Source organism: Leucoraja erinacea, chromosome 5 (genome assembly GCF_028641065.1).
Source record: "Leucoraja erinacea ecotype New England chromosome 5, Leri_hhj_1, whole genome shotgun sequence".
NCBI classification, from domain to species: domain Eukaryota; kingdom Metazoa; phylum Chordata; class Chondrichthyes; order Rajiformes; family Rajidae; genus Leucoraja; species Leucoraja erinaceus.
Window position 1 is genome coordinate 63,700,097 of NC_073381.1, and position 24,764 is coordinate 63,724,860.

At 42.4% G+C, this 24,764-nt stretch overlaps 2 protein-coding genes across 2 annotated transcripts in view; one reads left to right on the forward strand and one right to left on the reverse strand.

Annotated features, from left to right (window-relative positions):
* Positions 1-24,764, forward strand: part of nt5dc1 (5'-nucleotidase domain containing 1) — a 439,504-nt gene that overhangs the window by 45,804 nt on the left and 368,936 nt on the right.
* Positions 1,832-13,126, reverse strand: LOC129697332 (collagen alpha-1(X) chain-like). The gene is given in 5 exon segments (XM_055635781.1): positions 1,832-3,621; positions 3,623-3,846; positions 9,044-9,151; positions 11,552-11,663; positions 13,027-13,126. Coding segments are annotated over 4 exon segments (2,025 nt in total). The 5' UTR covers positions 11,649-11,663; positions 13,027-13,126; the 3' UTR covers positions 1,832-2,025.

Genomic DNA, 24,764 nt, shown 5'->3' on the forward strand with positions numbered 1-24,764 from the left:
CTCCTGTATCACGTTTAAAATAAATTAATCTGCTTAAATTAATACCTTCTCTATTATGTCCTCATTATCGCCCAGGCCACGTGGCAATACCAGATAGGGTTCATCGGTTAGTGTCCTAAGTTCAACTATTTTCCGCAGCATCATCAATGAACTACCTTCCATCATGAAGCCAGACATACTGATGTTTTCTCATGATTGTAGAATGTTGAATATCAGTCTAAACTTTGCAGTAAATATAACTGCTTATACCTGCATGGACCAAGACTTCAGGCATGGGCTTTAGGGTGTGTCATAACAGGTGCCTGCCAGTGATTACTCCAACAGGAACGTATCTATCCACCTATGCTTACTTTTCAATGACATTACTATTGCCGAATTCCCACAAGCAACATTTCTTGATTAGAAACACAACTGGACTATCCTCGAAGGGCTGGCTCGAAGAGCCGAATGGCCTACTCCTGTACCTATTGTCTATTGTCTAAACCAGCATCTGCAGATCCTTCCTAGACATTTTGTCTGCTCCACTGTGAAGGCTCCTCAAGGTACGCCTACTTTGAAGGAGTTTTCCTCTTCTCTCTGACAGAAGTTCTGCAAAAGCCTCACACTGCACTGTGATTTCAACTGCTTTCCTGCTCTATGACCAGTCTGAAGAAGGGTTCTGACCCGAAACATCACCAATTCCTTTTTTCCAGATATGCTGTCTGATCCATTGAGTTACTCCTACATTTTGTCTATCATCCATATAAATACCTTGGTTATAAGAGCCATGGCTACAGATGCCAAACATATTGCAGCTGGTGACTTCCCTGGCACCCTGAAGCCTTTCGAGCAAATACAAAGCAATGATCTGGAGAATGCTGTAATACTCAGAACAAGCTTGGATGAGTGCAACTCTAATAGCATTCAGGAAATTTAACACCATTCAGACAAGGGCGCTCAATTGGCACCCCATCCATCATCATAAGCATTTGTGGTTGTGTGTTTGTTTGTTTGTTTGTTTGTTTAATGGGCGGACAAAGGCCAGAGATGAAAAAGGATCTGACAAGAAGAGAAGAGGCGTGAAATGTCAAGCCAGAGGAACGGACATAGGTTGAATAGGTATAAGGGGGAACCAGCAAAGCAGGGGGGTGGCTGGTGAAGGGGGGAGGCGGTTCACAGTGTTCATGCTGTGGGGTTGTAAGCAACCCAAATAGGATGCGAGGTGTTGTCCCTCCAGTTCCTCCCATTAGAATTGACAAGCAGGGACCTAACTCTGACAATGAAGGAGGCCAGGACAGAAAGGTCGGTATCGGAAGGGGAGTTAAAATTGTTAGCAACTGGGAGATCCAACAGGCCCTGGGCTGACTGGGCACAAGTGATCGTGAAAACGATCACGAACATGATCGTTGGTCTCGCTGATGTAAAGGGGGCCACATCGGGAGCACGAGGTAGATGAGGTAATTAGATCAGTAGACAAGGTTAGAGGAGGTGCTTGCGAATCCCTGTCTCATCTGGAAGGGCTGCTGGGGACCTGGTTGGATGTGGGGGAGAAAGTGCGGGGAACAGGTATATGGGCAAAAATATGAGCTGAGATACATGGGCAAGTCTAACTATCAGCTTGCTGCAGCAAAGTTGTGTTTTTAATTTGTGTTCCATTTCATGCATAAAACTTTCCAGATTGTTTTAATACATTATTTGTAGCCTGTAAAAGCATCTTCATCTTTAAAAGCAACAATTAAACTGCAATACTACTATGGGAAAAGGACAAATAAAATAAAATGAATAATTGCAGCGTGCAGAAACTTCCATGTCTGATACATCGACTGAAAAATTAACCAATGTAGTCAAATAATTTTGTTTTAAGAAATGTTTTATTAACAGGAAAAATAACAATAGGACAAACTTACTCCATGCAAGAACATACTGTTTCTATGACCTTTCACGCTGTGCTACATTTGAATTTGATCTCTAATCAGGATTCAGTCCTTCTGATCAATGAACAGTCATAATAGATTCATTTACATCACCCATTTCAGTTAATGTGCATCATGAATGAGCAATTAGAAACCCTGAAAAGGAAGACGTTTTATCATCTGATGAATACAACCCATTGGATTCTTTTGAAGGTAATTGAATGTAAACTTGATCACCTTTGTGTAAATATAATACAGCGCTTCCTGAAGCCTGATCAATATAACCTTTTTGATGGTCATCATATGTGTAAATTACAGGTCGATCATTTTTGTATAATCCAACCCAAACATTTGCTCCTTTGACTTGTATATGATAAGAAAATTGATAGATTCCAGATACATCACATGTAAATATTCCAGTTGATGGATCATAATTATCATTAGAATTAATTAATATTCTGTCAAATTTTACTGGTTTTCCTGTTGATGAGTATGAATGAGAAAGTGTGGCTGTAAATGCTGGAATAGAACTAGCTTCCTCTGACATGCTGGAGTCGTCATCATCATCATCATCACGTTTTTGTGATTGTACAATCATTCTTCCTGGAGGGCCTGGTGGACCAGGACGCCCTTGAGGACCTCTTGGTCCTTGTTGTCCAGTTGAACCAGGTTTGCCGGCCGATATTTTTCCATAATACTCTCCTGGATTCCCAGGTGGACCAGGAGGACCAGCATCTCCCTTTTCTCCAGGGTATCCACGAGATCCTTGAGATCCAGGTGAACCTGGAGAACCAGATGCTCCAGAAGACCCTCTCATTCCATCTTTACCTGGATATCCAGGTGGCCCAGCAGGTCCTGTAGCACCCGGACTGCCTGATTTACCAGGTGATCCAGCATTTCCAGTGTCACCTTTTCTACCAGCTGGACCTTGTCCGCCCTGAGCACCTGGGCGACCTGGTTGACCTGAAGATCCTGGTGTTCCTGGTGAACCAGTTGATCCTGGCTGCCCTTTTAAGCCTTGATACCCTTGTGAACCTGTTGGTCCTGCCTGACCTCTTGATCCTGGTGCTCCAGTGGACCCTGGTAACCCTCTTGAACCTTGCTGACCTGGTGAACCGGCTCGTCCTTCAGGTCCTTGAGCTCCAGGTTGTCCACTTTCTCCTTTTTTCCCAGAACTTCCAGGGTAGCCATTTGCCCCTGTAGAACCACGCTCTCCTTTTGGACCTTGACTTCCAGTTTTTCCTATGCCCGGCAGTCCAGGTGCTCCTGACAAACCTTGATGACCTTGTGAACCCTTTGCTCCTGGGGCTCCTGTTGACCCTGGTTTTCCATTTGCTCCAGTCTTTCCATATCCGGGTTGTCCAGCTGCTCCTGGCAGTCCTTTTTTACCTTGTGCACCTGGTATTCCCTGTGAACCTGTTGAACCCTTCTCACCCTTTGCACCTGGTTTACCGGGAGAACCAGAACGCCCAGGACTTCCAATTCCATTTGAACCAGGTGTACCTGGAAGTCCTCTTGCTCCTGTGGCGCCTTTATCTCCTGGACGTCCAGGGGCTCCTGATCCCCTTTCTCCCCTTTGCCCTGGTTGGCCTGGACTCCCTGACTTTCCTTTCTCTCCAGGTGATCCAGGTGAACCGGCACGACCGGTTGCTCCTTGGGGACCTGATTTACCTGGAATTGATAATCCAGCAGGTCCAGGAGGTCCTCTGGGTCCTGCACTGCCTTTTTCCTCCTTCTTTCCCAGGAGATCCACTGTTGCCTTTTTCTCCAGGGAATCCTCTTGCACCTGGTTTTCCCGGGCCTCCTGGAATGCCTGGTCTCCCTGCAAATGATTGTCCCTCTGGTCCTCGTGATCCAGGTTTACCCGGAGCTCCAGGCAATCCAATCCCTGGCCTACCAGCAGGACCCGGTGATCCTGGGTGACCACGCGGCCCTCGTGGCCCACGCTTTATTCCTTTGAAAGAAAGAAAGGAAAGAAACTTTAAATGTTGCTTGCATTTGTTACTTTTTTTCTACTAATCAAGGTCATAATAATAGTCTATGACCTTACCCATTTTCTTACAGGGAGGGTTGGCAGTACTACTCAGGAGTGTTCAAACGAGAGTGGCAGGGGGGTGGGAACCAGAGAAACAAGTCAGTAAATGGAAACACTGGTAGGAAGGTAAAGGTTATGACCAGTAAGTCTCAAAGGAAGAACAAGCAGGGAGAACATGGTGAAACCGATGGGCTGAAGTGTGTTTAGTTCAATACAATGAGTACCATAGGTAAAGAGGTTGAACTGAGAGCCTGATTCAAGTGCATAGGACTAGTGTTGTGGCCATTATGGTGACTTGAATGCAAGAAAGACAATACGTTGTATAGATTTCAATTTGTTGTATTGGGAAACGATCCTTGCCAAGTCACTGGTGTTTCAGTGGAAAAGCATTTTGGAAACAATGCTTGCAACTCCATATGTTTTAAGACAGTTGAATAAAGACAGTTCTGGACCTTGGGGAAAAATAATGAATTGGGGTAAATCAGATTATGGAGTTATTAGGCAAATGTAAAGATGAGTAAATTGGGGGGGGGGGGGGGGGGGGGCAGTTGTTATTGGGTAAATTAGACATATGGGAGTCATTTAAAGACCAGCTGATCAGAGTTCAGTAATGGCATGTTCCAAGGATGGCAAAGGAAGGAAACCTTGGATGACCAGACAGGTTGTGGATTTAGTAAAAAAAGAAAAGGGAAGCACATGTAACTTTTTGGAAGATAAAATTTGGGGAATGTAAATCAAGCAGGAAATAACTTGAAAGACCAATATGAGCCTTAAAGTTACATTTGAAGGGCTAAAAGGGGCCATAAATATATATATATATCCCGAAACCTTATATATGTACCTTAAAAACAAGAGGGTAACGATGAAGAAGGTAGGATCACAAGAATTAAAAATGGGGATTTATGCTTGGAGTCAGGATGTTGGCAATATACTAAATGTGTACATTGTATTCACCAAGGAGAAGGAAAAGGAGAATAGTGAGTTCAGTGTGAAGAATACTAATATGCTAGGGCACTTTGAGATCAAGAAGGAGGTGTAGTTTGGACTCCTGAAAAGCTTTAAGATGGATAATTCCTCAGGGCCCTATGCAATCAATCTCAGGTTATTAAGAGGCAAAATAAATTGCAGAGGCATTGAAAAAAGATCTATATTTCCTCACTAGCCAGAGGCAAGGTCCCGGAGGACTGGAGAGTAGCCAGTGCTGCTCCTTTATTAAGATGGAAAGTACAGATAAACTAGTATATAGGCCCGTGTGCCTCAACTTGTATTGGGGCATATTCTCAGGGATAGGATTTTCTTGCCTTTTGAAGAGAATGGGGTACTTGGGGACCGTCAGCACAGGTTTGTCTGTGGGAGCTAATGGCGTACTAACTGGAGTCTACAGCACAGAAATAGAGCCGTCAGCCCAACCTGTCCTTGCTGACCAAAGGTGCCCCATTTGAGATGGTGGCATTTGCCTACATTTGGTCCATATCCCTCTAACCATTTCATAACCATGTACCTTAACAGGTGTCTTTTAAATGGTGTTAGTGTACCTGCCGTAATTATCTCCTGTGGAAGCTCTTCTGATGTACCCACCTCCCTCTGAATGAAAATACAAATTCCTATTAAATGTTAACCTCCCACCCCCCACCTTAAAACTTAATTTTTTTTTGAGGAGGTGGCAAAGGTGATTAATGAGGCTTGAGCAATGCATGTTGCACACATGGATTTTTGTAAGGAATTTGATAAAATCCCACGTGGGAAGCATCCAGAGCATTACATGCATGGGATTAAGAGTGATTTGGTCGTATGGTTTCAGAACTGGTATTTTGATAGAAGGCAGAGAAATGTGGTGAAAGGACAATATTCAGGCTGAAGGTCTGTGACGAGTTCTGTAGGGATCTGGGCTATGGCCTCTGTTGTTTGTGATTGATAAAAGATATGAGTTAGACATAAATGTAGACAGATTGGTTGCAAGTGTGCAGATGACACCAAAATTGGCAGCGTTGTGGACAGTGAGGAAAACTGTCAAAGGATACAGCAAGATATAGATCAGTTACAGATATTGATGGAGGAATGGCAGATGGACTTTAATCTTAGCATGGGGGTGCTGTTGCACTTTTGGAGGTCGATTGTAAAGGGAAAGTACAGGTATACCACTGATATTCCGGCACCCTTGCTTCTAGAGCCTTGCTGCATTATCCATTTTGCCGGCCAATGTAATAATGAAACAACAATACACCTCTGACCCACTAATTATACCCCTCCCATATCTCTAAAACACGATAGATGGCTAAAACATAAACAAATATTAAATGTAAATTATTTTTAGTTATTCTTGCAGTTGTCTACAGCCTCCCATCATATTTGTTCCCCTAATTGCCATCGATTATTTGAGCTTTATCCCACCAAGGTGATCATCCCCTTTTTATTTCTGAGTTCCACCCATATAAAACTTAGTGGAATATCCTTCAGTAATGTCATTTCAGATCACTGCCATGATATTCTCCTCAATCAGTAGAGCACCATTCCCTCCTCTTTTACCCCCACCTCTATCTCACCTGTAGCACCTGTATCCTGGGACATTAAGTTGCCAGTCCTCCCTCTCTCTTATCCAGTAATAGCAATAACACCCCAGTCCTATATACCTATGCCCTGAGTTCATCTGCCTTACCTGGCAGGCCTCTAGAATTGCTTCTTGCCCTACTCCTGTCTATGTATCTACTTGTTGTAATTGACATTTCTACTGAATCCCAGCTTCCTACCTGCCTCACGACTGCATTGGATACTGCCCCCTTGCCAATCTAATCTAGTTTAAACTGTCCAGAGTAGCACTAGCAAAACTTCCATAGTCTTGTTCTTCAATATCTCTCGAAATTCTCCAACTCTAGAAGCTTCTGTGATCACTATGTCACTGAGTCCTGCAAAGCAACAAAGCAACAGACCCTCTGGCACACCACGTCCATGTCTGCGTTTTTACCCATCTATATTAACCCAATTTTCCTGCATTAGGGCCTTATCTTTCTGTGTCTTGCCTCTCTAAGAGTCTGTCTAAATGCCTTTTGAACATATTAATTGCATTTGATTCAACCACCTTCTCCGGCAGCATGTTCCAGATATCAACCACTCTCTGTGTAAATAAAAATGTACCTCTCAGATCCTCTTTACCACTCCTTCCTGTCGCCATAAATCTATGCTTTCTTGTTTTTGATACCCCTACCAACGGAAAAAATATTTTGATTATCTACCCTACTTATGCCTCTGTTATTTGTGTATACTTCTTTCAGGTCACCTCTCCGCCTCTGCAGAAAAAGTAAGCCCAGTCTATCCAATGTTTCCCCTTTGGTAAAGTTCTCCAGTCCAGGCACCACCTTGAGCTCCGCTGATCTCTTGGTAAATGTCAACATTAATCATTCCATTCATTCTTATTGCTCCTTTAGCTGCCTTTGTTATGGCATCCGAATGTGTACCCTAAAATATCTCTCTCCCTTCCCAATTTGATATCTGGTTTGAGCAAGACCTTGGTTATTATTTTTAATATATTCTTACTTTGATAATACTCTAGTTGTCATTGAGTGTATATTACTAAACTAACCTTACTTTACTAACAGTAAGCACTTATTTCTTCATCATGTTATGATCTGTGGGTTTTGTTAGTGAGGCCAGAATTTGTGGCCCATCCTCAATTTGTTGGCTGACCTTTTCCCTTCCGCTTAAAAAAGTGCCTTCCTCTCCGGAACTACTTATTCCTTCCGTTCAAAACCACCATCAATCCTTTATAAATAAATACACTTGGCAACTGAATGCTGATGCTTTACCTCCAACAATTCCATTCATCCTAAAGCTCCTGAAGCTTTTATCACTTCCCCATTTGCTTATATTTCTCTTTGCTTCTCCATGTTTAAGTTTCTTCTATCTGGTCTCTGTACATTCCACTCCTCTAAAGTAGTTTTAGCTAGATTCATTAGAGGCGAGTTGGCCCTCTTCATTCTACTGAACATGTCTGCAGCTTTTCACACTCTTGACCACAGTCCTCCAGCAAGGCTTGTTCAGCTGAGACTTTCTTCCTTTGTCTCTATTCTAACCTAGCAAGTTGTAACCAGAACATCTCCAGCAATTAATTTTGGATCTAATTAATTCCTCATTAATTCCTCAATTTTTTTCTCAATTTGTTTCCTCTAAGTGTTTAATTATTTTATTTTATTTGGTGCCCCTTTATACATAAATCTGTTTTTAAATGATCAAATGCACGTCATTTCAATTACTTAAATGTTTAACTTTAACATTTTGCCCCTTTTCTGTGCCAAACACGATGTTTAGTTAAACTAATCTCCTCTGCCTGCATGTGATTCATTATCTCTTTATTCGTTGCATACGCATATGCCAATCTAAAAAATTAAGATGTTGATTTCCCAGTGGCTCAGCACTTCCCCTCCCATTTCCAATCTGACCTTTCTGTCCTGGGCCTCCTCCATTATCAGAGTGAGGCCCAGCACAAATTGGAGGAACAGCACCGTCTATTTCGCTTGGGTAGTTTACACCCCAGCAGTATGAACATTGACTTCTCTAACTTCAGATAGCCCTTGCTTTCTCTCTCCATCCCCTTCCCTTTCCCAGTTCTTCCACTAGTCTTGCCTGCACTCTATCTTTGTCCCGCTCCCTCCCCTGACATCAGTCTGATGAAGGTTCTCGACCCGAACTGTCGCCCATTCCTTCTCTCCAGAGATGCTGCCTCACCCGCTGAGTTACTCTAGCATTTTGTGTCTAAATTTAAACCAGCATCTGCAGTTCTTGCTTACACATTGTATGTCTTTGGATACATCTTTAGCATAGCGTAATGTTTTCAGGGTTATAGTATCAGTAGTTTCAACAGCTAAGCTAATTTGTTAGGGGGGTTCAAAATGTTGCAGTCTATGGAAAAACATTGAATATCTGATGTACTTTTGAGGATTTTATGATAAACTGCATATACATAATTAGAAATCGTGAATGTGGTGCTTTAATGGTTTAACAATGATGGTTTTGCTGCTGTTGTAGTTGCAGAATCCACTGCATGGAATATAATGGACAATTGTTGTATACATTTAAAGATAATGCATTTATTTGAGGATTCAACAATATCAGTCAAACTTACCACCTTCTTTGCTGTTAGAATCATCTGCACCCGAGTCATTTGCACCTGAGTCGTTTGCACCTGAGTCGTTTCCACCCGAGTCATTTCCCACTGAATCATCATCATCACCTGAATCACCGGTGCCATTTTAGAAAATAATAAAAATATTCAGTTAATCAATCATTTAAAGTTGCATTTGAAATGTTTAATAAAGCAAATATCTTATGCATTCTCTCATTAATTTCTGACAAAAACATAATTATAACATAGCAAACCTAATTCACCCATTCTAGATTTTCTTTGGTTTGATGGAAGAATAGGCAATGTAGAATGTAATCTGTGGAATCCTTCTTAGTAGCCAGTTTTAGAGATTTAAGCATCAGAGATTTAAGGTAAAGCAAAGCTTACTCACCCATGTATTTTGAGGGTAGTGTTGGGGGGGATAGATTTGATGACCTGTACTGAAAATACTAATCATATAGCTTAAATGACTGGGTTGTGACAAAGAGCTGTGAGATGTAGCAGAATTCAATGACAGAAATACTGCTGTGCAACTAGAATGCAAAGATAGTACCATCTTATTTGATAACAATGCTACGTGCACATTTACCTATTTGGGAGTGGCAAGTTGTCCACTGCAAGTGTACTCTGACTTCTTATACTTATGACAGTGTTTCTTGCACTCTACACATACATTTGGTTTTGGAGACCACCATAAACACGGGAGTTAAATGAAGACAGGACTATTTGAATGTAGTAATAGCGCAGCAGATTGGCAATCAATTGTGTCAATCAATGTTGATTGTTTGTATCGACATAAGAAATGAAACTAGAAATAGGCCTTTTGGCCTCATGAGTTTAATTGCCATTTATTGATTATGGCTGATCTTCTGCCTCAATTCCATTAACCTATCCTATCAACACATTTCTTAATTTTGCTAGTCCCATAGATCCACTTCAGTTTTAAATACTGTCAATGACTGAGTTTCCAATACTGTTTTGGTCAGAAGATTAAGACTGTGACCCCCCTAGTTCTAATTTCATCAGAGAGTAAATATCCTCACAGTACCTACCTTGCTGAGACCACAAAGAATTTGAAATGTTTCACTGATGTCCCTTTCTCCTAAACTCTAAATAGAGGCTTAGTCTGCTCAACCTGATCTCTTCTGATAGACCTACCATTCGCAGGAACTCATCTAATGAATCTTTGCTATGCTCTCACCAGCAAGTTTTTACTTTTAGAAAAATAAATCAAAATTCGAGACAATATTTGAGGTGTGATCTCACCAGTCCTACATAATTAGAGTAAGAAAGTGCTACTCTTGTACTATCCTATTGCAGTAAACAACAACAAACCATTTGTCTTCCTAACTGCCTGATCCACTTGCAAGTTTGCTTTCCTTGTGTGGAAGGATGCTCAGTTCTCCTTGAACATCAACACTTTGCAATCTCATCTTTTAAAAATAATCTTTATTTCCGTCTTTTTTTCTGCCATATAGGATAACTTTACATGTTGTACAATGTACTTTATCTGCCATCTTGTTTTTCCACTCACTCAACTTGACATCTTTTATGTGTAGGAAGGAACTGCAGATGATGGTTTCAACCAAAGATAGACACACAATGCTGAAGTTACTCAGTGGGACAGGCAGCATCTCTGGAGAGAAGAAATGGGCGATGTTTCGGGTCGAGAAGGTCTGAAGAAGGGGCTCAACCCGAAACATCACCCATTGCTTCTCTCCAGAGATGCTGTCTGTCCTGCTGAGTTATTCCAGCATTTTGTGTCTATCTTTGACATCTTTTTTTAATGTTGTTAGCAGACCTGGAATGTTGCATTTGGCCCTCTCAGGCAAATAGTTTGTATGCATAAATAGTTAAATGGTGACAAGATATTGTCTGATGCTTGTGTGTAATCGTTGCATAATAAGTGAATGTAAATACAGTGTATATCATTGTGTATCACAGCTACAATAGGTGAATAATACAAGCATGTATATATGCATACTGTAAAAGGAAAGCATAGTACTACAGATGCTGACAATCTAAACTAATAACAATGTTCAAAATACTCACAAAACATAATTTATAAAGAAAAAACACAGCTGAGGTTTCAAGTTGATGACCTTTCTTCCAAGCACCAGAATATAGAATTAGTTAATATCAATTCTGATATAAGGTCATCTACTTTTAAGACATTAGCTTTATATGTCTCTCTACATTTGCTGCTCGACCAGCTGACCATTTTAAGAATATTTTGTTTCCATCTTTAACTATATGCAAAACATGTACAGAAAGGAAAATTGTGAGAGTGTTTTAAAGACAGTACCAGGATGATATTGTAACATATGTATTGTGAAAATAAACTTTTAAGTAGAGAACCTCTTGTGATGGAACAAATTTGTATTTTTGTTTGACTGAATTTTTGAAAGTTTAAGGAGTTTAGTCAACAAAATCAAGTTGTGCTTGTCCAGTTTTGACTTTCACAGATTAATGTAAGTGGTATTTGTCCAAATTGAAGTTCAAGCTTACCCCGGTTTTTTTTCCACCGACGTGTGTCGTATCCCTTTCCATAGGCCAAGGTCAGGGTGAGCAGTAATACAAGCGCAATGATTTGTTTTGAAACCATGGTTGTAGATCAGATCTGTAGTTGGTACAAAAATATTTTACAAATATAGATAAAACAAGATGCAGAGTAATTTTAATGTATTCAGTATAATTGCAGGCATTTAGTACGAGTAGAATTGAATAGAATCAGAATCATGCAGCACAGAAACAGGCCTTTGTACACATTGAGACTGTGCAGACCATCATTGCCCACTTACACTCATCCTATTTAATTTTATTTACATATTATTGAGATTAAAATATATAATATAATTTAAGAAACCATTTTGTTCTTTAACAAACATTTATGTCTTTACCTATTCTAGCTGTGACATTCACCTATTCTAGCTGTGATACACAATGATGCACATTATATTTACATTCACTTATTATGCAATGATTACACACAAGCATCAGACAATATCTTGTCACCTATGTAACTATTTATGTATACAAACTATTTGCCCGAGAGGGCCAAATGCAACATTCCAGGTCTGCTAACAACATAAAAAAAGATATTAAAGATAGACACAAAATGCTGGAGTAACTCAGCAGGACAGGCAGCATCTCTGGAGAGAAGCAATGGGTGATGTTTCAGGTCGAGATCCTTCTTCAGACCCTCTCAGAACATCACCCATTCCTTCTCTCCAGAGATGCTGCCTGTCCAGCTAAGTAACTCCAGCATGTTGTATCTATCTTTGGTTTAACTCCTCCCCCCCCCACCACCACCACCACCACCACCCACTCACTCCTTTTCTTGGTGTGTATCCATTTCTATCATCACATCCCTCTTGTTTAACCCTTCTCCCACCTGTCTTCTTCCAGCTATATCCCTCCTTCTAGCTTTACATTTCACTCTTGTTATTTTCTTATCTGGCACCCTTTTGTCTTCTTTTCATCTCTAGCCTTTGTCCACTTATCTGCCAATCAAACCCCCTCTCACTATCCACCTACCACTTGCCAGACTTTGTCCCGCCTCCACCTCTTTTCCAGCTTTCTCTCCCATACTACTGTCAGTCTGAGGAAATGGCCTGACCTGAGATGTCGTCCATACATTCCCTCCACAGATGCTGCCTGACCTGCTGAGTTACTCCAGCATCCACAGTTCCTTGTGACTCCATTTATTTCTTTACATTTTGCCATAATCTGCAATATAGCTTTAAAGTTTTCTAAAAAAGTCCCCCTTTCTCTCTATCACCCAGATTTGTTGTTTTACAAAATGTTGTTTTACAAGAAGACTCCTGCAACCTTCAACTAAGCAGTATGGTTGTGTGTAACACACTCTGATGCCTTTTATGCAGTATGCGAGAAAGCACAGTGATTAGTGCATTAATCACTACAAATGCACTCACAAATTGACACTATCCCTTACAGTAACACAAAATGAAACTGGAACATACCAGCATTACTTTGATTTCAGAGCCTTGCTTCAGTCCAGTTTTCCCTGGTGATAGATCTCTGCAATTATGGAGAGTGATGAAGATGTGATTTTAAAGCAGAATGCCTAGTATTTATATGTGGGAGACTTTAGTTTTGGACAACTGCTATCTTTAACTCCTCCTTTTCAAAATACAAGTGGTAATTATCAATTTTATGTTTACATATATTTCTTACGTCAGAAGGTGAGGTCAGCCTGGTGGGTTGCTTGTGGTTAGAACTTCCTTGCCATCTTTAGGATTGGTATCTATCTCGTGCAGACAAATATGGAGCAATTTTTAACTTCTTTGGGAAACAAAAATAAAGAGCATATTTTATTCATTTAAACCTGGAAGTTGGACCAGATTAGCTTTCTCATAAAGGAATGTGATATTTTGGTGCTGTCATTCATTCTTGAATGGCATGATTCCAATAGTTAGCAACTTTGCAGTGTAGCTGTATTTCCGCTGGTTGAACAAAGATGACAGGAGAGCTATCTGCAAAGAGGCAGAGTATTAAATTATTTTTAACCAGAATTTAGTTTATATGTTTCTGCTAGTCCAAGCATGTTAACTGTTTAGGTTTAGCAAGAAGATATTGTAATTGTAAAATCATTGATAACCTGAAAATTGAGGGACTCAGTCCACTGAAAAACTTTTAAAGAAATCAATATGTAGTGCATACTGATGTGGTAGCCCTAAATACTAATCAGGAAGGGTGTTTATCCAAGGCTTTCAATATAAAGCAAGGTGTACTTAGAGATGATATGTATCCAGTTCTTTCAGACCAGATTTATATTGTTGGATTATGTTAATGTTGTAGAGTAATGAGATGTTATTGTTGTGTCGCACTGTCTTCCATTTCCCTTGTTTTTCAGTTCTCTGTTTTCCTTTTTTGTAATGCTGCTATTTATGTTACATAATAATCCTTTCCAATGCAGGAATACATTTTCTGTTATAATTCCCAAGTTTTGAAAATTGCTTAATTGCATTGTAAGTTATTTTTTTCTTCTGACAGAGAGCGGTATGATTATGATGTTTGTAATAAATATAGCCTGTAGCATACTTACAAAAAGTTGCTGTTGTCTTTCTTATTTAAGTTCACTATTTTTCAATTCCAACTCTGGTAGTTGCTTGTGGCAAGTTCTGCTGATATTGTAATGCAGACAGATATTGCATGAGATATTTTGGCCTGGCTTTGCATTCAGCAGCAAACAGACAACACTCACCTCTAAACTTGATATTGGTATGGATTTCACCTTTTCAGGTAACAATTGCTACTGGGTACCAGCTCTAAAGAAATCCCAAGCATCAATTAAAAATGTTAACGATACATGAAATAGACCATGCAGCCAATCAGATTGAACTATTTATTAGTCTATTTAAGAGAATGATCCTAGAAAAGATTGGGTTAACATTTTTTGAGCGTTTATCAGCACTGGGCGTGTACTCGCTAGAGTTTAGAAGGATGGGGGGGGCGAGAGAACTCATTGGAATTTACCGAATAATGAAAGGCCTGGATAGAGAAGATGTGGGGAGGATGTTTCCACTAAAGGGAGAGTCTAGGACCAGAGGCCATAGCCTCAGAGTGAAATGACGTACATTTGGAAAGGAGATGAGGAGGGATTTCTTTAGTCAGAGGGTGGTGAAGCTGTGCTATTCATTTGCGCAGAATGCTGTGGAGGCCAGAGTCAATAGATATTTTTAAGGAGGAGGTTGATAAAATCCTTGATTAGTACGAGTGTCTGTGGTTATGGGGAGAAAGCGGGAAAATGGGGTTGAGAGGGAAAGATAGATTGTATAGCAGAATAGACTTGATGGGCTGAATGGCCCAATTCTGCTCTTATATTCTGCCCCTACAACATGAATTTATGAACTTATTCTCCCAAACTGAAACCAGAAAGTAAAACGTTTAATTTTAACTAAAAGTTTAACTCTTTTAGGAATTGATTGAATGATTATAATATACCACATGACATTATGGTGCAGCTGAAGTTTCAATATTTAAAAAAAGTACTTTTTAAATGTTATGCATCATGAGTTCTGAGATATTTGAAGGAATAACTGCACATAGTGCATTTTAAGGGTTGGGGATTGTTTGAACAATATCTCTGTTACATTGTAACATTAGCTACTTACAGGTCATGCAATCAATCATGAAGTTTTCATTATTTTTTTAACATTGAGAAGTGTTTGTAAATAATTTTATTAGTTCATTGATTTTTTACTTATTGTACACAATAGAAGTCTGAAAGATGGAAGATGCCATTAGTTTTACACTTAGATATTTTAAATTATTTAACTTTCATCCTTTTATTCAGTTCCATAGACTCTTATCCCACTGTGGAAATATGTTTGGGTTCTGGGCCATCGTGATGCATTTGGATGTGAACTCAATTCCACTGCTTAAGGTTTGAAAGATCTGAATGCTTTATAGCTGATCAACTGCTTTGAAATGTATTTAATGTTACGAAGAAGGGGATGCAACATCCAATTTACTCACGACAAGATCTCACAAAGTGCATGGCGATAATGATGGGCACCTTAGTTTCAGTAATTTAGATGGAGGGATCTCTGGGTGTTATAAGATCATTTACGTCCACCTGAGAAATCTGATATTTCATCCAGAAGATGGCAACTCCAAGAGTGTGGATACTTTCATTACTGTTCTGGTGTGATAAACGGAAGTATTCTACAGGTCCCACAACATTGTTGGAGTGTGCAAGATCTGGCTGTACTATTTTAGAATTTTTCCAAGTGATCTCTGCACACATTGAATTCAATATTTGTAATTGGTTTGTTGACATGCATCAGGATGTGTTTTTACTGAATGTGTCTTTCTCTCCATCTTTGTGTTTCATCTTGTTGCATTTTGTATTTAAACATGAACAAAAAGTTCTCATTCAGTTGAAAAGTTGCAAATGTTGTCCAATAAATATTCAAATTATTTTGATCATCCATAAACTGAAATGCTATTACATCAAAGCATGACTTTGACGTAAACATAAATAAAATCTGCTGCAAGTACATGTAGAATATGTTTGAAGGGTTGCTTTGTTTGACTATCACCCACTCACATATCCGCTCAATGGGGTCATTTTGATTTTGGGATAGTGGATTGTGGGCGGCACCAGATCAGTTGCCGATGTATTCCGGTTTTCAATTCCATTACCGAGTCAAAATGACCCACATGCATACAAATAGGCTTTATGTAGTTTTCAATATAAATTTTACTGGATAATGTTTTTGAAATGAGACCTCTAAGTTTTCGCCACATAATTTTAGCAGCCAACCAAACACATCCAACTGGCACGTGCACATGTTGGAAAAAGTTGTGCTCTGATCTTGCTTGAAAATTTTATAATTCCATTGCATGGATGTTGTGTGGCTGATGATTTTACATGGTAGCTTTGATGAAGGTATAAAAGGCAATTATTTATTATATTTAATTATGCTTTTTAAAAAACACATTTTTGACATTATTTTGTAATCAAGACAAATAATTAAATTTTATATGAACTAGTTCTCTGTTATTATCTTTTTTAGTTTTTATGATTGATTTGCCATATCATCATTTTGGATTGGTTTAGAATTGTTGGATTTTCTTCATGTCATTTGTGGATACTCATTGATATTTTTCTGTTTTTTCTCATCAGCAATGATTTATATGGCGTACATTTTCAACTTGTGTTTGCTGCCTTACTTCTAATCCCTCATCAAAATCTTCAATTTGTTAACGATTGAGGTTTTTGAGGAGATAACAAATGTGATTGATGAAGGTAGGGTGGTGGATGTTGTATAGATGGATTTTAGCAAGGCATTTGATAAAGCCCACTCATGTAGGCTGATCCAGAAGGTTAAAATGCATAAGAATCACTGTGACTTGGTTTATGGATTTAGAACTGTTTTATTCATAGAAGACTGAGGGTTGTGGTGGAAGGTTGATATTCTGGCTGGATATCTGTAACCAGTGGAGTTCCGCAGGGACCTCTGCTGGGATGTCTGCTATTTGTGATATAAATAAATGAGTTGGACGTAAATGTAGGTGGGTTGGTGAGTAAGTTTGCTGACAACATCAAAATTGTAAGAGTTGCAGACAGTGAAGAAGGCTGTCAGAAGATACAATGAGATATAGATCAGCTGCAGAAAAGGGCGGAGAAATGGCAGATGCGTTCAGATGGTTGAATGTCAGGGTGAGAGTATACAGCTAATGGTAAGACCCTTAATAGCAGTGATGTGAAGAGGGATCTTGGAATCCAAGTTCATAGCTCACTGAAGGTGGCAGCACAATTAGATAGGTATGGTGTCCTTGCCTTCATTGCCGAGGCATTGAGCATAAAGGGCCTGTCCCACGAGCATGCGACCTGCATGCGGCAAGCGCAACCAAACCGGAAGCGGGGGCCACGTGGATGGTCGAGTGATCCCCGTACAGGGCCGGTCCCACCAGCATGAGCCTGCTTGCGGCGAGCGCGACCAAACCGGAAGGGGTGGCCGCGCAGAGGTCGTGAGTGACGTGAAGTTCGAGCGAAGTCCACGAGAAGTTTGTGCGTGACGTACGCCGTCAAGACGTGCGTATGGCGTCGAGACGCTGCGCACGCCCGTTGAAGCGGTGCGTACGCCGTCGAGGCGGCTGCGGGCCGGCAGGCCATTGCTGTGCGGAATTTTTGAACATGGTCAGTTTTTCGGAGCCCCGCGCGATGTCGGGACCAGCTCCGCACAACTCCATACGGCTCCGGCCTCGCAAGTGGGACGGGCCTCGCAAGGCCGTACGGCTCAAGTGACCACGTTAGGTTGCACTTGCCGCATGGAGTCGCAAGCTCGTGGGACAGGCCCTTTAGAGTCAGGAAATCATGATGCAGCTTTATAAGACTTTGATTAGGCTGTATTTGGACAGTTATGCCCCATTACAGGAATAATGCTTTGGAGAGTGTGCAGAGGAGGTTTACCAGAATGTTGCCTGGATATGTGTAGGAAGGAGCTGCAGATGCTGGTTTAAACCGAAGATAGACACAAAATGCTGGAGTAACTCAGCGAGACAGGCAGCATCTTCGGAGAGAAGGAATGGGTGATGTTTTGGGTCGAGACCAGCATCTGTAGTTCCTTCCTACACATATCCAGGCAGCATTCCTTCCCTGACATCAGTTTGAAGAAGGGTCTTGACCCGAAACATCACCCATTCCTTCTCTCCAGAGATGCTGCCTGTTCCGTTGAGTTACCCCAGCATTTTGTGTCGTATCTGCTGCCTGGAGTAGAGGTTTTCAGCTACATGGAGAAGTTGGATAAACTTGGATTGTTTTCTCTGGAACATTGGAGGTTGAGGGAAGACTTGATAGAAGTATATAACATTATGACAAGCATTGATAGGGTAGACAGTCAGAACCTTTTTCCCAGAGTTGAAATGTCCAACACTAGAGGGCATAGCTATAAAGTGAGAGGGGAAAGTTTAATGGAGATATGCGGGGTAAATTTTTTTACACAGTGAGTGATGTGGGGCCTGGAACACAAAGGGTGATGGTGGGGGCAGATGCAATAGTGGTGTTTAAAAGGCCCAATGGAAAGCTGAAGCTGTAGCTTAAGATAGGTACTTTGAAGGCAAGGAATAGAGGGATATAGATCATATACCGACAGATGAGGTCAGTTTAACTTGGCATCATGTTCGGCACAAATATTATATGCCAAAAGGCCCACTCCTGTGCTGTACTGTTTTATGTTCTATGTTCTGTAAGAAAATGAGAAGTGCATTAAAGTTTTCTGAATGATTTAAAGCTGCTGGACCAACTCAAATGCTGTTTTATAACTATCTGCATAGATCATATTGGCCTGGTACATCTGCCTAGATTTGACACCCACAGGTATGTTTTCACTTAGGGCACTTTCCATTTGGCCCAGGTTATTATTATATTTGGCCTATCCAGCGTGTGGGCGGCAATTGAGCCTGGGTTGACACAGAGAGTAAATGTTCCTGATGTGCCTCTGATATCCTTTAACAACCTTCAAGTTTGTGGCCTGTGAACATTGTCATCAACTTTAGTAGGTTTTGAATGTCACACCTTCTGTTATTGACTTTGATTAATTCAATCACCAGGACCTTCTGAGATCTATCTTAAGATTATAAGAGAAACAAAGGAGTTAGTGGCGTGGACCCTAGTAAAGACAAAGCTTCCAAGTAGTACGGATTTTCCGTATTTTGTACGGAAACGCGATAAGAATATGGATGTACGATTTTGCGTTGTTAAATATGGATCATCGTAACAACGAGTCTCTCTCACTCCCTCTCTCTCACCCTCTCACCTCGTCATTCCCGGAATCATTTGGCATTTTGCGGGGACGGCTGCATCTGTGGTTCCTTCCTGTTGGGTGGGGGGGGAGAACACTGGCACGGGGCGGCTCCTGGTCCGTTCCCCCCACGGGTGCTGCCTGGTCTGCTGAGTTCCTCCAGCACTCTGCTTTTTGTTTGGCTCTGGAGTTGAAGGTGGACACGGGAGCCAGGGTGGCTCAGCTGTACGGCGGCGGCTCTGGGGAGAGGGAGTGGGTGGCGTTTCGGGCTGAGACCCTTCTTCAGACAATCCCAAGTACTCTCACCGAAGAGAGTTCTTTTCAGAATGGGGAGGGGTCTCGACCCGTGGCGTCGCCCGTCCCTTCTCTCCAGGGTCGCTGCCTGTCCCGCTGAGTTGCTCCAGCTTTTTGTGTCTATCTTCAATTTCAGAGTTGAGTGTAAGGCACAAAGTGCTGGGGGAACTGGGCGGCGTCTGTGGAGGGAGTGGATTGGGAGTTGTTTCGGGCCTGGGTTAGTCTTCGGTGGGGGAGGAGCTGCAGATGCAGTTGTTTTTGCGGGGCACCGGGTGGTTCCGGGAGTGCGGAGGTGAGGGAGGGAGTGGGAGAGGGAGAGAGAGAGAGAGTGGGGGTATAGGGAGGGGGGGGGGGGGGGGGGGGGGGGGGGGGATAGAGAGGTTCCGGCCTCTTGGCCCCGGGCACCATGGTGGATCAACGCTTGCGGGGATGGTCATCCAGATCTTGAAATTTGGAGTGAGGGTAGATTTGGTTTGCTGTGGTTTTTGGAGATAAAGTCTGGCTTTCTGTGTCCTTGCATTTTTTGGGCAGCTGGATCTTGGGTTAACTTTGTCGGGTTGTTGCTTTTCCATTGGCGAGTGGGATGTTGGTGGGGCAGGGGGTCGGGCCGATCTCGGTTGTTCCCAACAGTAAAGTTGCTGTCTTACAGCATCAGAGACCTGAGTTTGATCCTGACTGGTTTGCTGTTGCTGGAGTAACTTAATGGGACAGGCAGCGACTCTGGAGAGAAGGAATGGGTGAAGTTTCGGGTCGAGACCCTACTTCAGACTGAACTGAACTCTCGTCAGTGAGAGTACTTGTGATTGTCTGAAGATGGGACTCGACCCGAAACGTCATCCACTCCTTCTCTCCAGAGTCACTGCCTGTCCCGCTGAGTTACTCCAGCTTTTTGTGTCTATCTTCAATTTCAGAGTTAAATCTTTAAAAAAAACAGAGTGCTGGAGGAACTCAGCGGGCTAGGCAGCATCTGTGGAGGGAATGGATTAGGAGTTATTTCAGGCCAGGGTTCGTCTTCAATAGGAAAGAACTGAAGATCAGGCATGAGTCCAGAACCAGGGGCTACAGTTTAAGAATAAGGGGTAGGCCATTTCGAACGCAGATGAGGAAAAACCTTTTCACCCAGAGAGTTGGGAATCTGTTGAATTCTCTGCCTCAGAAGGCAGTGGAGGCCAATTCTCTGGATGCTTTCAAGAAAGAGTTAGATATGGCTCTTAAAGATAGTGGAGTCCTCGCCTCCCCACCTCGCGGCCTACCACCTGGATCGGAGCGGCCTTTCCTGCCGGGGACCGGGAACCGGACCAGAGCTGCAACAGCGGCGGCGCAGCGCTGGATTCACCGCGGAGCGGGCGATGCCTACCTGGGTCGCTGTTTGGAGCTCCGGAGCATTGGGCCGCTGCTCCTACATCGTGGAGCTCTGGTTTGTAGAGCTTCCAACGCGCGGGTGGAGCTGACCGTCATCGCGGAGTCCTGGGGCTCCTTGCAGAGGGCTGCCAGCATCAGTCTCCGCCCAGCGCGGCCTGCGGACTTTGAGAGCTGCGGACTCCGGTAGGAGGGTGGCCGACTCTGTTGTCCAGGCCGCTGAGGACATCCCCCAGCCCCGACGTCGGACTTACATCACCCCGACGGTGCGAGCCTGAACATCGGGCCGCCCGTAGCGGCGACTGCGGAGGGCTCGGGGAAGCCCCGACCACGGGTGAAGTTTGGGGAACATTAGAGGAAGAGACTGACTTTGGTGCCTTCCCTCAAAGTGGGAAACTTTGATTCTGCTGTGTGGGGATGTTTTTATGTTGAATTCTATCGTGTGTTGTGTTCTTTATTTTTATTGTATGGCTGTATGGTTATCTCATTTCACTGTGCTATCTGGCACATGTGACAAATAAATGTATCTTGTATCTTGTCAAGGGATATGGGTTGAAGGCAGGAACGGGGTACTGATTGTGGATGATCAGCCATGATCACAGTGAATGGCGGTGCTGGCTCGAAGGGCCAAATGGCCTACACCTGCACCTATTGTCCATCATAGAATTATTGCTCTAATGTTTCTGTTTCCCTAATGGATAATCTTTTCTATTTATTTATTCGTAATTAAGGTAATCATATATTGTTCATCCAATTTCAAAGTTGCAAGGTCAGTTTATCCTCTGACATTTTCACCACCTCCAACGGGATCCCACCACTGGCCACATCTTCCAATCTCCTCCCCTTTCGGCTTTCCGCAGGGACCACTCCCTCCGTAACTCCTTGGTCAATTCGTCCCTTCCCACTCAAACCACTCCCTCCCCTGGTACTTTCCCTTGCAACCGCAGGAAATGCTACACTTGTACGCTTTACCTCCCCCCTCGACTCCATCCAAGGACCCAAGTAGTCTTTCCAGGTGTGGCAGAGGTTCACCTGCACCTCCTCCAACCTCATCTATTGCATCCGCTGCTCTAGGTGTCAACTGCTCTACATTGGTGAGACCAAGCGCAGGCTTGGCGATCGCTTCGCCCAACACCTCCGCACAGTTCGCATTAACCAACCTGATCTCCTGGTTACTCAGCACTTCAACTCCCCCTCCCATTCCGACCTTTCTGTCCTGGGCCTCCTCCATGGCCAGAGTGAGTCCCACTGCAAATTGGAAGAGCAGCACCTCATATTTTGCTTGGGTAGTTTACACCCCAGAGGTATGAACATTGACCTCCAATTTCAGGTAGTCCTTGCTTTCTCTCTCCTTCCCCTCCCCTTCCCAGCTCTCCCACAGCCTACTGTCTCCGCCTCTTCCTTTCTTCTCCCCCCCCCCTCTTAAACACAAGGTCAGTTTATTGTCACATGTACCAATTAAGGTACAGTGAAATTTGAGTTGCCATACAGCGATACTATGTGAAAAGCAACAAGACACACAACCACATAAAAGTTAACATAAACATCCATCACAGTAGATCCCACATTCCTCACTGTGATGAAAGGCAATGAAGTTCAAACTTCTTCCTCTTTGCTGTCCCACGGTTGGGTCAGTCAAACCATCCACAGTCGGGGTGATCAAAACCCCCGCAGCTGACAAAATACCAGATCAAAGGGAGGCTACAGATTTTTGGCTGTTGAGTAGAGCAACTACTCATGGATAAAAACTGTTTCTATGTCTGGTTGTGGCAGCTTTGACAGTCCGGAGTTGTCTTCCAGAGGGAAGTAATTCAAAGAGTTTGTGGCCAGGGTGAGAGGGGTCAGAGATGATCTTGCCCGCTCGCTTCCTGGCCCTTGCAGTGTACAGTTCATCAATGATGGGAAGGTTGCAGCCAATAATCTTCTGTGCTGATCGGACGATTCGCTGCAGCCTCTAGGTGTCGTGCTTGGTGGCTGAGCCAAACCAGCCCATGATGGAGAAGGTGAGAACAGACTCTACGATGGCCATGTAGAATTGGACTATCATTGCCTGTGGCAGATTGTGCTTCCTCAGCTGCCGGAGGAAGTACATCCTCTGTTGTGCCTTTTTGACTGTGGAGTCGATGGTAGCCTCCCACTTAAGGTCCTGGGAGATGATGGTTCCCAGGAACTTAAAAGACTCCACAGATGTGACTGTGGTGTTGTTGATGGTGAGCCCTCCTAAAGTCTACAATCAATTTCTCTGTCTTAAGATCATTGAGCTCTAGGTTGTTGTTTAAGGATGAACCCGGTAAGGATGGCTGATCTCCTTTCCTGATGGACGATAGTCAACAATATGTATTCTTATACCAATATGGTAACTTATTGGTTACCATTACTCATTCCAGCTCTTTATTACAGCTTTATTTAATTATTTGGAATTAATATCTCCAATAGCATCATCAGATTAGTAGGTTAGGTCCATAGTTCCGGCCAATGGACGATACGTCTGAAATTTAACTACCAATCTATGTACCATCGTAGTTCGAGTTTAATCTGAGCAAGTGTCAGGTATGTTGCACTTTAGGAGGTTGTATGTAAGGGGGGAAAATATGGTTAATGGCGGGACCCTTAGCACTATTGATGTTTTGTGGGAAGTTGGGGCCCAAGTCCAAAGCTCCCTGATGGTAGAATACAAGTAAGTAGAATATTAAAGAAGACGTATGGGATGCTTGCCTCCATTGGTTATCCCCCATTGAGGATAAAAATGGGGAAGTCATGCTGCAATGTTATAAACCTTTGGATAGGCTGCATTTCGAGTATTGTGTGCAGTTCTGGTCAACACAGGAAGGATGTGGAGTTTTTGGAAAGAATGCAGAAGTGGTTTATAGAGATGCTGCCTGGATTATAGAGACGTAAGAAGAGATTGGACCAACTTGGATTGTTTTCTCTGGCCGAAAACAAGGTTGAGGGGAGACCTCATAGAATATAAAATTAGGAGAGGCATTGATAGGGTAGACAGTCAGAACGCGTGTCCCAGAGCGGAAATGTCAAATACCAAGGGCTTAGCTTTAAGGTCAGATAGCGAACGTTTAAAGATGTGTGGTGAAATTATTTTACACAGAGGGTGGTAGATGCCTGGAATATGCTGGCAGTGTTGTTGGAAGCAGATACAATAGTGGTGTTTAAGAGGCTTTTAAATAGGCAGGGAATGGAGGGATCATGATTTGGCATCATGTTCAGCAAGAAGATTGTGGGCTGAGAGCCTATTTCTGTGCTGTACTCTTCTATGTTTTATGTTTTTAGTTAGTTTAGACATTTAAAAGGATGTTAGAAACTGTAGACATCCAGCAGAAAGGAGACTTTATGGGTTGTAGCTCAAGGTTAGAATGGGATTTTGAGAAAGCTTTTGAATGTGGGAAGTGTAGTGCCAAGGGAGAAGGGAGGCAATGTATCATAGAACGTTATAAATGTATGCTGGAAATTTCCTCCTACTAATTGGATCCAAGTGGGAGAATGAAGTACATTGCAAACTAGAAAATGAAGAGTGGAACAGTCTTGTTTGGTACTGGGTTGTCAGGAGATTGGAAATGTGAATTGAAAATGTTCTTGTGTAGCAGAGGTCTGGAAATGCATCATTAGGCTGTGAGAGCAATCAATAAATATTTCATGATTTAACCAAAATTTATATAATTATGACATTTCAGTGGCAAGTGTGGAATGAACTTGCAGTACATTTTCTTAATGCTGGATTGGATGTGGCATGTAAATCTGAAGTCTGGATTGCTCTTACTATGGCAGCCTTTGTTAGAACA